This window comes from Strix uralensis, chromosome 5 (genome assembly GCF_047716275.1).
Source record: "Strix uralensis isolate ZFMK-TIS-50842 chromosome 5, bStrUra1, whole genome shotgun sequence".
Classification (NCBI taxonomy): Eukaryota; Metazoa; Chordata; class Aves; order Strigiformes; family Strigidae; genus Strix; species Strix uralensis.
In genome coordinates this window covers 76,309,910-76,323,994 of record NC_133976.1, presented here as the reverse complement: position 1 = coordinate 76,323,994, position 14,085 = coordinate 76,309,910, and the positions used below count along the sequence as shown (strand labels likewise).

Below are 14,085 nucleotides of genomic sequence, written 5' to 3'. Positions count from 1 at the left end.
GACTTGCTGTAAAGAGCTGTCAGCTCAGTAAGTGAGATGAGATTTACTTATGCAGTTAAATTAATTGTTTGAAGAAGAGGTGGCCCTGATTGCCTTCCAGGCTCACCCACGACACAGCAAATGGATGGTACAGTACCTGAGCAGTCAAACAAGAACCATGAAGTAGCTCATTCTTACAAAATGGAGCCTTGTACAGTGAGATGTAGTGACTTCAAAGAGAACTAGAAGCATTGCTTCAAGTGGTCATTTGAGAAGAAGTAATTTGGAAGGGTTCACACCAGTGTGATGCTTTAGGCAGAAGGACTATCTTGCTGGTTGGATGTTCACTAGAGAATCACTGAGCAAGGGTAGGTGGTTGGTACTACCACTGAATACAGTGTCAGAAGGGCTGCTGCAGAAATCTTGGGATGCCACAGACTAGGAAGGCAGTTCTCAAGGAGGCACAAGAATGACCTGTATTCTGGGAAACATGTCTTATACTGGGAGATTAAAGGAGCTCCATTTAGCTTATCGGAAAAAAGGTTAAGAGGCGATTTAATCACTGTCTATAAGTATTTACTCAAGGAGAAGATATCTGATAGTTGAGGGCTCTTTAATCTGACAGAAAAGTATAACAAGATTTAGCAGTTGGCAGTTGAAGTCTGAAAAATTCAAGATAGGAAAAAAACACCACATTTAAGTGAGAATAATTAACTATTAGATGTGCATTACTACTGGCCTATTAAAATTCTCCATCACTTGGAGTGTAATCAAAATGAAACAGCTCTCTAAATATGTTTTAGAGTAACGACTTTTTTTCTTTGCTGCAGGAATATTTGGATAGAGATGTCTATTCCTCAGTACCTCTTTGTAACACATCAGAATTTAAATGTCTGTTTCATCTTGTAATTTACTAATGCTTTACTCCTGCCTCAAAGCATGGGTTAGTGTTTCATGGGTTTCTAATAATTCTTAGAGGTCTGTTCTGCGTTGATAGAAACAGAAGTCTCACAAATGGTACTGAGGGATCATAAAATGAGTAGTCCGAGAGGTGCTAAATTAACTGATTGTATTCTTCTTACCTCTTTGCTCATGTTTCCATCTATTTTTCACTCTACAGGAAAGGGGAAGAATTCAGTATCAATGTTTGAAATCTGATATCAGATAATGGCATGGATGGGGGACTCTCACCCAGGAAAAATATATTTATGTTAATATTTTTGCAGAGTAATGTCTGCTAAAAACACTATACTGCTAGCAGGGAATGTGAAGGTACAATGAGTCTGCTTTTATTAGGGTGTTCATATTTTTCCTTTTTATCCTTTCACAGAAGCAAATCCAGAGAAATTCAACAGCCGATTTAGAAATAAAATGTTTTATGCAGGGGTGAGTTGTGATTCATCTTACAGAATGATGCTAACTTAGTTGTTTGAATGTTTTCTGAAGTACTTTCCCCCTCACTTTTTCACATCAGGAGCTCATGCCAGTTCATTTTGCCTGTTGCAATTTAAAGTGCACACGTACTGTTTCTGGTAATGCCACACATATGTGTCTCTTGGAAAGTGCCTGAAGCACTGTTGTTTTACAGAGCTTAGCAGGTGAGAGAAATGCTACTCCTTTGGACGTAGTACTGGTCATGTCTTGATTCCCCTTCTGGTTCACAACCTTCTCAAGAAACTGCTCTGCCTCTTTTAGTGTTTGGGAAGCACACTGATACTGACTTTCCTAGAGAATTTCCCCAAGTGTTGGCTTGTAGGTTTGAGAAGTACTCTTGGATGTAGAGTCATGGGGAGTGGAGGGCAGTGATCAATTATTTTGAGTGATTTAGATGTGAATATACAAATAAAATTACCCACTTTTGCATTCAGAAGGTACATGGACAATGCTCTATCCTAAAAAGTAGTTATTGAGAGAAACAATAATTTGATAATGTGTGACATATAATGTCTTTCTCGGTGATGACTCCCACCGTACCCATGTGCCTTAAACAGGGAAACAAATATGTGAGCAAGAATTTGCATTTAATTGTTGAGTACCCAAGGACCTTCTTTGGTTAACCTCTCAAAAGGAGAAGTATCATAATTTAAAAAAAAAAAAAACAAAAAAAACCCAAACTATCTCCTGAGAGCAAGAAAGAATAGGTTTGACAAAAGGATGGCATTTTGGTAATTAGCTCTGTGGTAGGATAAGAAATGAGGAAAGAGAAGAGAGGAAATGCTGATGACAGTTCCTGCACTTATTTCTGTTGCAGGCAGCCTTTACAGATTTTCTGCAAAGAAGTTCAAGAGATTTATCCAAGCATGTTAAAGTTGTGGTAAGTATAAGAAATTGTGTCATAGTATCGTGGGAAGAGGGGGGAATGGAGAGAGGGCGAGGTGAGAGTTTAATGGCTCTGTTACTTTTCAGTTTTGAGCATGACATTTGCAACACATTCCAAGGAAAGTCTTGGGAAAGTTGTTACAAAGCAGCAACACTTCTCTTGTCTGTGGCTCCATTCAGCAATTTCTCTGTGCTCTGTCACTTTGGCTTTGTAGTGTGATGGTACAGACCTGACTCCAAAGATCCAGGAGCTGAAGTTCCAGTGTATAGTGTTTTTAAACATACCCAGGTAAGCTCGAGACAGATACTTGGAGTTATGAAAGAAAAGTAATAATAATTAAAAAAAACAAAAACAAAACCAAAAAAACCTGCAAGTTTTCCTAGACTGGGTGAATGTACAGGAAGCATATTGCCACTGTGCTGCTTTCTTGAGAGCTAGGTGCTTATAATACTGTTAATTAGCAATATGGTAGTAATTAGCAATTAGGTAGTAGAACTGATTAACAAACACGCTGTCAAAATTTGTGCACCTAACCTGCAAATAAGATAGTAAAGACACAGATGCCTGGTCTTTTGCTTAATTAGAAGTAGAGCATGAAAAAAGAGGTCGGGGTGGGGTGGGGTGGCAGGGATGGGGAGTGGGGTGGGGGAAAGGATGAAGATTTTTCCAGTAAAGGAAGACCAAACCATTGAAAGAAGTGCTGGTTTTTAACATGTTAGAAGGTGTCCCAAATAGAAATATAGCTGTATTCTTAAAAGTTGTCTATCTCCTGCTCTCTAGAACAGTAGTCTCCAAACTTTTTGATTGTGCATCCCTATCAGTAAAAAAATTTGAGCACTACCCCAATATATGTATATTTATTTATAAATTATATACATGTACTACTGTACTAACATATTACATTATAAAACATACACAAAAATAGAAATTAAGAAAGGATGTGATAAAGATGAAAGAAAGACTATTTTAAATTTTTCTTGCACAATCCCTGTGGTGTGTGCACCCCACTTTGGAGACCACTGCTTTAGACAACCTACCACTTTGCTCCACATGCAGTCCCAAGGACTTGATCTTTTGAGTCCTGCACTGCCCTCACTGCAAGCTGCTTCTTGGTGTCACCTTTCCAAAGTTCCCCCTTCTATCACTTTTAGGACGCTTTTACATCCGTTCTTTAATTGTAGGAAAGATCGATGCCACAGCTGTATCTCTTCCTGCTTCTTATTTCTCCCTGCTGCCTCAAGCTATGAAATGTTTTGCATTCCTTATGCTGTTAGAACTTCTGAGTCAGCTGGGAGAGAGGAATGGAGCTCCAAGGCTGGAGTTGCTACTGCAGCCTCAGCTGGAGTTGCTACTGCCTAGCAGAGGGACTAAGCAGCTTTCTGGCTCAACAGCTCATCTGCAGAAAGCAAAGCAAGTGGGGAGAACAAAGTGCTGCTCCGTTACCTGTTTTCTGGTGTTTCCCCATTTTCCTTTCACAAAGGAACCTGCTAAAGATTATGACGGATGCATCCATGGATGGCGTACCAGCCTGGAAATGAGACAGATTTTTCCCTTTTGTCCAGTCCTTGACAGTATAACTTTTTAATTGTCCTTGTGTTGAATCCTGGAATGGATATATGGATGATTCTGGAGGACAGCAGAACGGGCTAATAGTCAGGCTACTAGTCAGGACCCATCAGGGCAAACTGATTTCTCAAAGTTTACTTTCCAAACCTTTTTCTGTAGGTATTGTGCTGGCACGATGCCCTGGGGAAACCCTGGAGATCACAGAGACTTTGAGCCTCAGCGCCATGATGATGGCTACATTGAAGTCATTGGGTTCACCATGGCCTCACTGGTGAGTATACTGCAGGTGTTACCCTTCCTGGAGGTGCTACCAGACTTGGTGTATTCTGTGGGCGGTGTTAGAGTGCAAAGTTATCCTCATTACTGAAGAACCATCATGATTCCACATTTTAGTCAGCTAAGGCCAAAACATGCTCTGCTATTAAGTTTTAAATGAGGGGAACAAATTACAGTCTTCTAATAAAAGAAGTGCTATTTAATAGTAAAAAGGCACTCTGCAAAATATGGCTAATTTCCATGTGTAGTGCTCCCAAATTAAATGGCAAGATTATTACAGTAAACACAGCATGCATGCACGTTTTTACTGTGGGAATGTTCTGTGGTTAAATAATTACTACTGTTTCTTTTTAGCTTTTGATTATTTCAATCTATGGCATAAAAGTTCAAATTGTTTTGTAAAACTGGCTACTGGAAACAGATATGAAATATTATATAAAACTATATGCAGTTTCCATATGCTCACTAAAAATATGAAGATTTAGTAATAGCTGTGGAAAATTTAGTAATATTTTTGGCACAAATGTTATCTCTCTTCTTGTTCTGATAGGGAAAGAAAATTCAACCAACAGTTTTAATTTAGCAGTGCAGTTTCTGTCAATGCAGTCCTTAAAGTGAACTAAAGCTGAGTTACTATAAAAGCAATCTCACTGTGAATACCCTAGCGTCCTATCACAGTGGTTAAACAAAGCAACAGTCTCTTCAGAGGATGATTACATGCAGTCAGAGTTGGTAGTTATCCTTGTGCTGGCATTAATCTACCTGAGGCACTGCAGCTTAAACTTAGTGTGGCCAACAGAAGGCGCGTATCAGGACTTTCTGGCAGGTTTAAGTCATGCTTAAGTTTATACTCTTAGGCCTTTGTTTCTGCTATGTCTCCTTTAGACTGGCTTAAAGCTAACATAGATAAGCCTGTTCTCACTAAACTCACACATTTATTTGTTGTGTGGCCTGCCCTCAGTGCATATCACATTCAGTGAATACCCATGATAATGGTGTTTGCCTCAAAGACAAATTCAGACAAATCTAATCTTCAAAGTTAGCAAAAGTAAAAGGTCGCCTTAGTCAGATTCTTTTTTGGTCTTTTCTTTTTTGATGGATCCTAGTGGATTAGGGAAATAACCTACAAGTAAGCAGAATTCTGTTTGTTAGCCTAGTAGATCTTGTGGAATGATCACTTGTTACTTCGCCCCTGAAGATTTTAGGCTGTATTTCTGAAAACACTGTCAAAAGGCTGTTTAGCATGTACCAACTGGCAATTTTTAGGTGGAATCTTTTTTTGGGTTTGCCACTAATGTGTCACTTGCCACTTGCAGTAGCTAGAGTGATCTCAAACCTACCAACAATTTCAGCTGGGACTGAATTTAAGTAGTAGGGCCCTCTGAGCTGCTGTTTCTCTTTAAAGGAAGCCTAGTTCAGAGCTGAGGGTCTACAAGTCTAGATTTCTTGTGATGCTGAGGAAATGTTGTAACCTGTGTTAATATAATCCTAACTTGCTCTATATGTCTCCCAGATGTGCTTGGTCATACCCAAGAAGGTCTGTGAGACCAAGGAATAAAAGTATTTTCTAAGTGTTGTTGTGAATATTATTGACCGTGATATCAGTTGATCCGTAATATTAAGTGCATAGAGCAAGATTAAGGTCTTGACTCGTGTTTAGTCTGCTTTCTGTTAGTAGTGCATTAATATAGGATTTTTTTTTTGCATCTGATAGATGAGAGTTAATAGTCACACTGCAAATTAAAAAAAACATTTCTGTCCAAACATGTTGTCTTAGAACTTGACGGATCTGCTCATTGCCTTCCTTGTTTAATTTCTTTCAAATGAAGTCTTGAATGTGGTATTTAATAGTTTTTAACAAGGTCCTTATGCTTGCTCTTTTCAGCCTGTCTAGTCTTGAGGCTGAGTTGCTGTGTAAAATTTCATACTAAGGATTTTAGATTTATCTAATTCACATTTAGGATGGTGTTCTGTTCAGGAAGGGGAAATAATTTTTCTGTCTTGCAGATGTACCCAATTAGGGTGGTTGTTTTAAAGAGCAAATAATTAGTAGCAGTCTTGTTAGTGTAAAACCAAACCAACCAAAACAAATTGAAAACTTTAAGAATGAACACTATTTGAATTCATTTTTGCATGCACGTGTGTGTATACGTATTTCTATGTGTATGCTTGACGTACCAAAATGATGAGACATGTAATGTTTATGGTTAGATGTATGCTTGTTGCCCACCGCTTTTCCTTGTGAAATTTTAAGTCCGACTCTGCAATTTTGGAGTGCAAAATACATTCATTGTGACTTGTAGAATGCCTTACACATAGAACACTCTGTAATGGATAGTCAGAAAAACTGCATTTTGTATTTAACTGCTTCAACTATCTGTTCTGAGGTGTCTTTTCTTTGTCTTGTTTGTTCTTGGGGTTTTTTTGGTTGTGTGGTGGTTTTGTTTGTTTGTTTGTTTTTCCCCCAGGCTGCTCTCCAGGTGGGTGGTCATGGAGAAAGGTTGCATCAGTGCCGTGAAGTGACACTTTTAACATATAAGTCTATTCCCATGCAAGTGGATGGCGAACCGTGTCGACTGGCTCCCTCACTCATTCGAATCTCCTTAAGGAATCAAGCCAACATGGTGCAGAAGAGCAAGAGGAGAACATCCATGCCTTTGCTGAATGAGTGAGTTGGATATGTGCATGTCCTAATGGCAGGAGGCCCATTTGGGGCAGCGTATTCAGTCACAGATTTTGCATGTACTGGACTTGCAGCTCATTTACTAAAAAAAAAAAAAAAAAAAAAAAGACCCAAAATAAAATTTTCACATCTTCTGAACTCCCTTTCCGCCATATTGTAAATACTTACCTGAATTTCTTTTATTCTTTTATCTTCTGAGTTACCCTCTGCCTTGCTTTTAGAAAGGTGTATCTTTCAGTTATTTAAAGAGGTTTGTGCAGGCTCAGCAGTGTGCCCCTTGGCTTCTGGTGGTTCTACATATGTATGCCATTTGCCTTTGAAGTTCTTTTGATTCATTTTCTCAACTTTATTGATCTGCTTTTTAAACTCTATTGGAGATCCTGTAACAAATAGCCATAATCAAGAATTACTCAGGATCTGTTGTGTTCTCTGTTGTGGGAGCATGCTGCCTGGGACTGTTTAAGGAGAAGGACCTGGAGGTCCAGAAAGGGCTGTTTGCACTTTGTAGGGAATCCTGCTCCAGTATAAAATCCAGATGACAAATAAGTAGTCTAAAGATGAACAGAGAAGAGCCAAGATAACTGGAAACCAGGAACACATGAAGAAAAAAGCAGACAGGACTAACATTCTTTTTCATGATTAAACCTTATTTGTAAGTGTTGCAGAGATATTTTAATAGAAAAAGCCTAAATAGTCAAATTTTAACCTATAAATATGGCCATCCAATAAAACAATTTAGATTATTTTGTAGGGCTAATTATTGTACTTCTTATGTAGGTCTCTCTTGCTGCTAAAACGAGTGACATAGTAAGTGCCTTTTCTGTTTTTCATCAAGTATTCTCAAAGTGAAGCAAAACAGTCTGTCCCTTATACAAAGATACCTAGCTAAAGGCCTGAAGTTATCAAGGATCCACATTTAATTCAAACACCCATGCACTGAGGTTTTAATTTGGGGAGGTGGGTGGGGGATTTTGCTGTTGCAGCTGTGATGGTGAGGCAAGGTTTATGAAGAGGTGTAATATCTTTCATTAGACTAACTCATGTAACTGGAAAAAACCAAACAGGGCCTCAGGCACACCTTTTCTCTTCAGGTATCTTTAAAGGTGGTCTGTGTCTGTCTTTCAACTGTATCATCTAGTGGAAGATATTGCTTCACTTCAAACTTTGACTCCAGCCTTTAGAGCTTCTTGTCATCTGCTAGTTGTCAATCTGTTGGTGTAATCAAAGCTTCCCTGGTTACTTTCAACATCTTCCTGTTCAGTTTAGCACTCTGTGTTCTCTTACCGAGACTAATGCTTTAAGTTTCAGTTGAAGCCCATATCTGTAATGTGCAATTCCTATTTGCCTGGGAAATACATAAGGTATACTCATCTCTCTTGAGTAGTGAACAATAGCAGATGCTTGCCTGTGGGCAACAATGCCTGATTTCATCCAACCACAAAAACTCAATCATTTGCAAAAGCTAGAATTGAGCAGAGAGTGATCCCAGGGCATCTTTTTCTACACTGAGGGAGGCTAATGCAAATGTAGAAAGAAAATTACTGGTATTTCAATCTGATAATTAGCATGCTTAAGTGTGAGTTTCGAGATCTGAATTTAAACTGTGGAAAGGAAATACAGATTCACAGTATATGCCAAGAGGATATTCTTTGTGGTTTAGCTTGATTTAAATGTGCTATGGTAGACTACATTGCTGTTGGAGTCTGATTTGGCTGAGGTATTTGTCTGCAGACCTGTGTTTCAGGAAAATACAAATGATTTGTCAGGAACTCTAGTCTCAGCTTCATGTATCAGAAATGGTGTGTGTATATATTTATATCTATATAGATCTGTGTGTATGTACTTCGCTCTCAAGTGTTGAAGGGGAATGAGAGAGAGGAGTTGAATCTTCTGGCGTGATAAGAAGTAAATGGCATGTTAAAGGTTAAACTCTAGGAAGCACTTTAGGATTGTAAGAAGTTCATTCAATATGATGCTGATTTGCAGTATTTCACAAGAGAGAAATTTTTCAGTTAAATATGTTTATCTGTATTTCCTAACTTGATATCTGGAATATATCTCCCTATTCCACTGAAATCTCCTAGAAAGCCTTACATTTGATTGAACATGATAGACAGTTCTCTTTGGACTGTCATCTGAATGTTAGATGTGTGAGATAAGTGGGTCTGGAGCTATCCCTAATTGTTAGGCAGCTGTTCTTGAGCTCCTTGCCAGGAAAGTGATTAAAAAATTATCTTGTGTCACAGTAACACAGAGTTGCTATTATTGTTGGCTTTGATGTTATTGCTAGATAAGGAGAGCAGTAGGAAGACGCCTTGGAGTTTTAGCTAGTCCAGTGTCATAAGAGGAAGATGACTTAATTTGAAGAAGTCTTACACTGTGTTTCTCTTTTTCTACTCTGTTCTCCTTTGTTCTGGAGGTTTTAAGGAGAGGGGGTTTAGAGAGGATAGTGAGTTTGTTTGCTTTGTGGATGCACTTGAGTTTCCAGGGAATACTAGTGTTTTAAAATTGAAAAGTCCATATGTAAGGTAGCTGAGTGAGAACAACAGATATTTTATGCTTCTCTCACTTGGGAGTGGGAGGCCTTTCTTGTGACTAAGAGTTGCCCATCTTCCTGGTTGAAACTGCTTTTCCTCAAAATATGTAGATACTCCAAGAGGACACTTGTATATGAGAAGAAGGGATCTAACCCTTTTTGAGCTGTTTTTTCTCTCCATTTTCCCACTATTGTGCTTCCAGCACCTTCTAATTGCACATAAACTGCCTCATGTGGTTCTACACAGACCTTCAAGGTAGAAGCTCCTATATGTTGAGAGTCCTTGTTTTATCTGTTACTGAATAATTTGCCTTTTTCAAGGTGTGGGGAAGATTCAGCAACACTTTTGACAGTGTAAAAGTTCCTAGTCTTTTCTAGTCTTTTAATAAAAAAAAAAAAGTTGGCCATAGAATCAAGTTAAGGAACAAAAATGTAGTGCTTCTGTAGGGCTACTTGAACGGAAGGAGCCTCCCTTCCTCATTGACAGAAGCAGCATGAAAAGCTTCGTCCAAGCTATTACAGAACAAATAAGTATAATACGCTGCATTTTGTCATAGCTGGGCGAATTACTGGCAATTAATATTTTATTCAGTTATTTAATCTTTCACTGCTGAATTGCCTACACAGAACTTTCTCAGTATGTTAATTGTGATCTCTCTTACTGATTACCAAGTATTTTTTTTTTAATATTTCCTTTGGGAAAGTTAAGCTGTCTTGATGTGATATACAGACTGTATGAGTACTCGAGTAGGTGAGGATGACCTGTTTATGGTTTGTACTCTTCTGATAACTTTAACGTTTTGAGTTGAAACATAGTGGAGGAAAGCTGTTCTTTGGTGGATACAGTAACAGTGCTTCTATTTTGTTTCTAATGGAGGCTGTCTAAACATAAAAGGCAGGCATAATTTCTCCTTCATCCTACAATGAATTGCTTTACAATGGAGATAAGTAACAATCTAATAAATTGTTTCAAGCCAGAAGCAACTTTTTAGGTGCAGGGAATATACAGGATAAGGTGATGCTGTTCACACTTGCTTATGGATTGAAACAAGGCAGATAGTGGGGCTGTGGGGAAGAAAAGGTGGGTTTCGTTTCTTCTGGTAATGTCTCTTCTGTTTGTACCAGCAAAAGCAAATTTTTGCTATGGCCAGATCAACAGACTTGGTTTTTCTGCAAAAGAGTGAATTATGTTCTTATCGTCCTTTCCCTAAAGATTTGCTGGCTAAGTTCTCATTCCTACTCTCCACTGCTGATCATGGTAACATGTGAAAGAGACAACATATATCTTGGTTTTCTGTGATCCAGACAAGAATGTGGTTCTTGTGAGCTATAAGCAAAATTAATGTGGAATGAGAAGAGAAGCTGTGGTTCAACTTTTCCAGGAGTCATTTTCTGATTAGAAACTACAGTGTAGTATGCTGCTGAGTAAGTTTCAGTTAATGATCACTTTCTGAACCTCAAAAGATGGCATTTTGCTTTCACTGGCTTCTAGTTTGGGTTGAGGAAGAATGTCCTGCATAATGAAAGAGAAAGAGGAGGGAAGAGATTATAGATAAAACATGTATTCCATATACTTCAGAGAAACAAAGGGACCATTTGAGTATAAACACTAAAAGAGAGTCAGTCTTGGGAGTCACTATATATAAAATGCATGTTTCCCTAAGGTACATGAAAGAAGAATGGAGACAGCAATTTGTCATTGTGGATACAAAATCTCCAGTAAGGGTATTTTTTTTTTCTTAAACGTTAACTAGAGTTGGCCAACCTTTGGAGACAATTCCATCCATTCAGATATTGGCTTTGTTGTTTTGCATTTCTGGACCTGCTTTCAAAGCCTGTTGCCTTGAAATTTTTCAGTGCCTGTGTAACAAATCCTGGGGCTCCTCGTCTTCCTTGTATAGCCATGTGCCTAGCTTGTCATTGGTCCTCCTCACTCATGTCTTTAGAAAGCTCCTGTGTGCCATGTAGCAGTGATTTTTTTCCATTTGCATGTCTTCTGTTGCTCTTGGCTTCCTAGTGTGAACTTGGAGCTCTGCATGTCTCTTCATTCAACTTCTATGTGACACATTCCTTTTGTTTCTGTTTAAATGTTGTATGTCTTTTTCTTTCTTCTCTTCCACACTTTCTCTCTCTCCCTCCCTCTCTCTCCCCCCTCCCACCTTTTTCCTTGTCTGTCCACACTGTGTGCTGCGTTTCTCCTGGCCACTCATTTCCTGCTGCCTTATAGTATCCATAAAGTGCAGTCTGCTGACCTGAGGAGAGTCTCAGCTCCCCCCGATTCCTTCACTGTGTGAGTATCTGGGTTTTTTCTGCTTTCAAAGTTCCATAGTTTTTTGCTGTTACCTTGTGTGTCATTCAACCAGGAGATGGGACAGTAATATTCAGTGTCAAATGGGAAGCAGGAGCTCAGGTGACAGCATGGCAGGCACAGGGCAGTGGCCTCACGTGCAAAGGCACACTTCCACAGTACCCGAGTAAGGTGAACACGGCATGTCTGGTGTTGGTGACCAGGTTCAGCCAAGAGTCCAGCTTGCCAGACAAATCATAGTGACAGGCAGGTCTGAAGTTAAGGGCCAGGTACCATCCCTGGAAACAGTTGAGATAAGAACTTTTGGTCCTTTGGTTTTAGTCAAAAACAATAATGTGAACAAACTCGACCATAAGTCATATCTCCATATAGAGCTGATTTCTTAGCTATATCTCTAGAGCTGATCAAAACAGGAAACTACTCCCCCAGAGGAGTGTCATGACATTGGGTGTAGCTGCATTGAAGATGGAGACCCCTCCACACCTTGGCAATATCTTGATAGTCAGCAACTCCACTGTACTAACTTGCTAGATAGTAGCTAAATTATTCATGAGCCTAATGTCTTTTTAAAAATGTGGTGAATTGGGACTTAAAAACACTTGTACCATTGTATATTGGTATCTTACAACTCATCCCATTTATGGAAGCATACCATATAATGAAAACCTGTGTGTGTCCACAATTAAGAAAACCCAACCAACAAACAAAAAACCAAACTAAAACCAAACACCCCCAAAGCACCCCAACCAACCCTACCCCCCACCTCCCAACCCAAACAAAATCCCCAGTTTAATATAACATGTCAACTCAGGCAGTGTAGTTTGTCTTCAGAAATGCTTTTTCACTATTCAGTCAAAAAAGACATGTTTGGCTTTGCGTTGGCATCCCTTTTGTCGTCTTGCTTTGCCACTGTTACAGTGCACATCTTTTCAAACAGCTTAGGAGTATCAAAGAAATGAATTTGAAATACATGTTGGAAAATAACAAATTTCAGAGCTATAAATCCAGATATTCAGAGCAGAAACTTGATTCCAAGACTACTTCTTATTCTATCATGGAAGAAAGTCAATGGTATATGCTAAAAGAAAACCCACCAACTCTTCTCTGTTCTGAAGACTGAGCACATGCAATAAATGGCCATGAATGTTCAGTAAACCAAGAATTATTTGGGAAAACTGATTGAATAATTTTAAGAGCAAATTTCAGCTTTGCAGAAAAGGACCTGGGGGTCCCGTTGGACATCCAGTTGACCATGAGCCAGCAACATGCACTTGTAGCAAAGGAGGCTAATGGTATCCTGGGCTGCATTAGGAGTGTTGTTAGCAGATCAGAGGAGGTCATCCTTGCACTCTACTAAACACTGATGAGGCTACATCTGGAGTATTGGGTCCAGTTCTGGGCTCCCCAGTACTAGCAAGACATGGATCTAGTGGAGGGAGTCCAGTGAAGGCCAATGAAGATGACTAAGGTGCATGCCTCTTATGAGGAAAGGCTGATAGAGCTGGGACTGTTTAGCCTGGAGGAGAGAAGGCTTAGGTGGGATTTCATCAATGTCTATAGGTATCTCAAGGAAGGGTATAAAGAAGACAGAGCCGGGCTCTTTTCAGTGATGCCCAGTGACAGGACCAGAGGCAGTGGGCACAAACTGAAACACAGGAGATTCTCTCTGAACATCAGGAAAAATATTTTATTGTAAGGATGACAGCACTGGCACAGGTTGCCAAGAGTTGTTGTGGTATCTCCATCCTTAGAGATACTCAAAAGCTGCCTGGACATGGTCCTGGGCAGCCTGCTCTTAAGTGACCCTGCTTGAGCAGGGAGTTGCACTAGATGACCTCCAGAAGTCTCTCTTCCAACCTCAGCCATGCTGTGATTCTGTGAAATTTCAGAAAGATGCACGTTCCTCACTGTTATTTTGCAAACAAGGAAAGATTTCCAATTTGGTGTGCCTTATCCCTGGATCATATTTGCTGTACTCTGCTGAGGTGCAGAAAGTAATAAAACCAACTTGTCTCACTGATTCAGTATCTAAGCAAGTCTCTAGAAAATGTTGCGATAAGCCTTATTACTTACACAGAACATTAAGCTGTGGGTCTGGGAGAATGGGTACTCTTTTCCGCATTGAGGGATATCCCTTGGAAAATGACCTCCAAGTTTTGATAGAGTTCATTTGAATGTCCCATTTGATATCAGCTGTCAGGATAAGGCAGGAAGAGAGACACTCGTGAGCCCCAAACTAATTTGTAAGTCAAAGATGTTCTGTATCTTAAAATCTGTAAAAATAGATTAAACACGCTGCTGCACTGTGGCTGCCAATTAACGTGTCTGGCAAATTAAAATAAGAACCCATGAGGTATTAGGGAAATTTGATTTGAATTATGATGGCTCTGAGATTCAAATGTTCCTTTTTTTGTTGA

General features: G+C 39.4%; 1 protein-coding gene across 4 annotated transcripts in view; it reads left to right on the top strand.

Annotated features, from left to right (window-relative positions):
• The window catches only part of DGKI (diacylglycerol kinase iota), a 221,565-nt gene that overhangs the window by 123,497 nt on the left and 83,983 nt on the right, over positions 1-14,085 (top strand). For 3 of the 4 annotated variants that reach the window (XM_074871781.1, XM_074871780.1, XM_074871782.1), the window contains exons 16-20: positions 1,310-1,365; positions 2,231-2,293; positions 2,514-2,587; positions 4,025-4,136; positions 6,610-6,809. In XM_074871781.1, the coding sequence (XP_074727882.1) occupies positions 1,310-1,365; positions 2,231-2,293; positions 2,514-2,587; positions 4,025-4,136; positions 6,610-6,809 (505 nt within the window). Of the gene's footprint in view, positions 1-1,309; positions 1,366-2,230; positions 2,294-2,513; positions 2,588-4,024; positions 4,137-6,609; positions 6,810-11,587; positions 11,651-14,085 lie in introns of all 4 variants that reach the window. The other variant, XM_074871783.1, reaches the window with a different exon arrangement.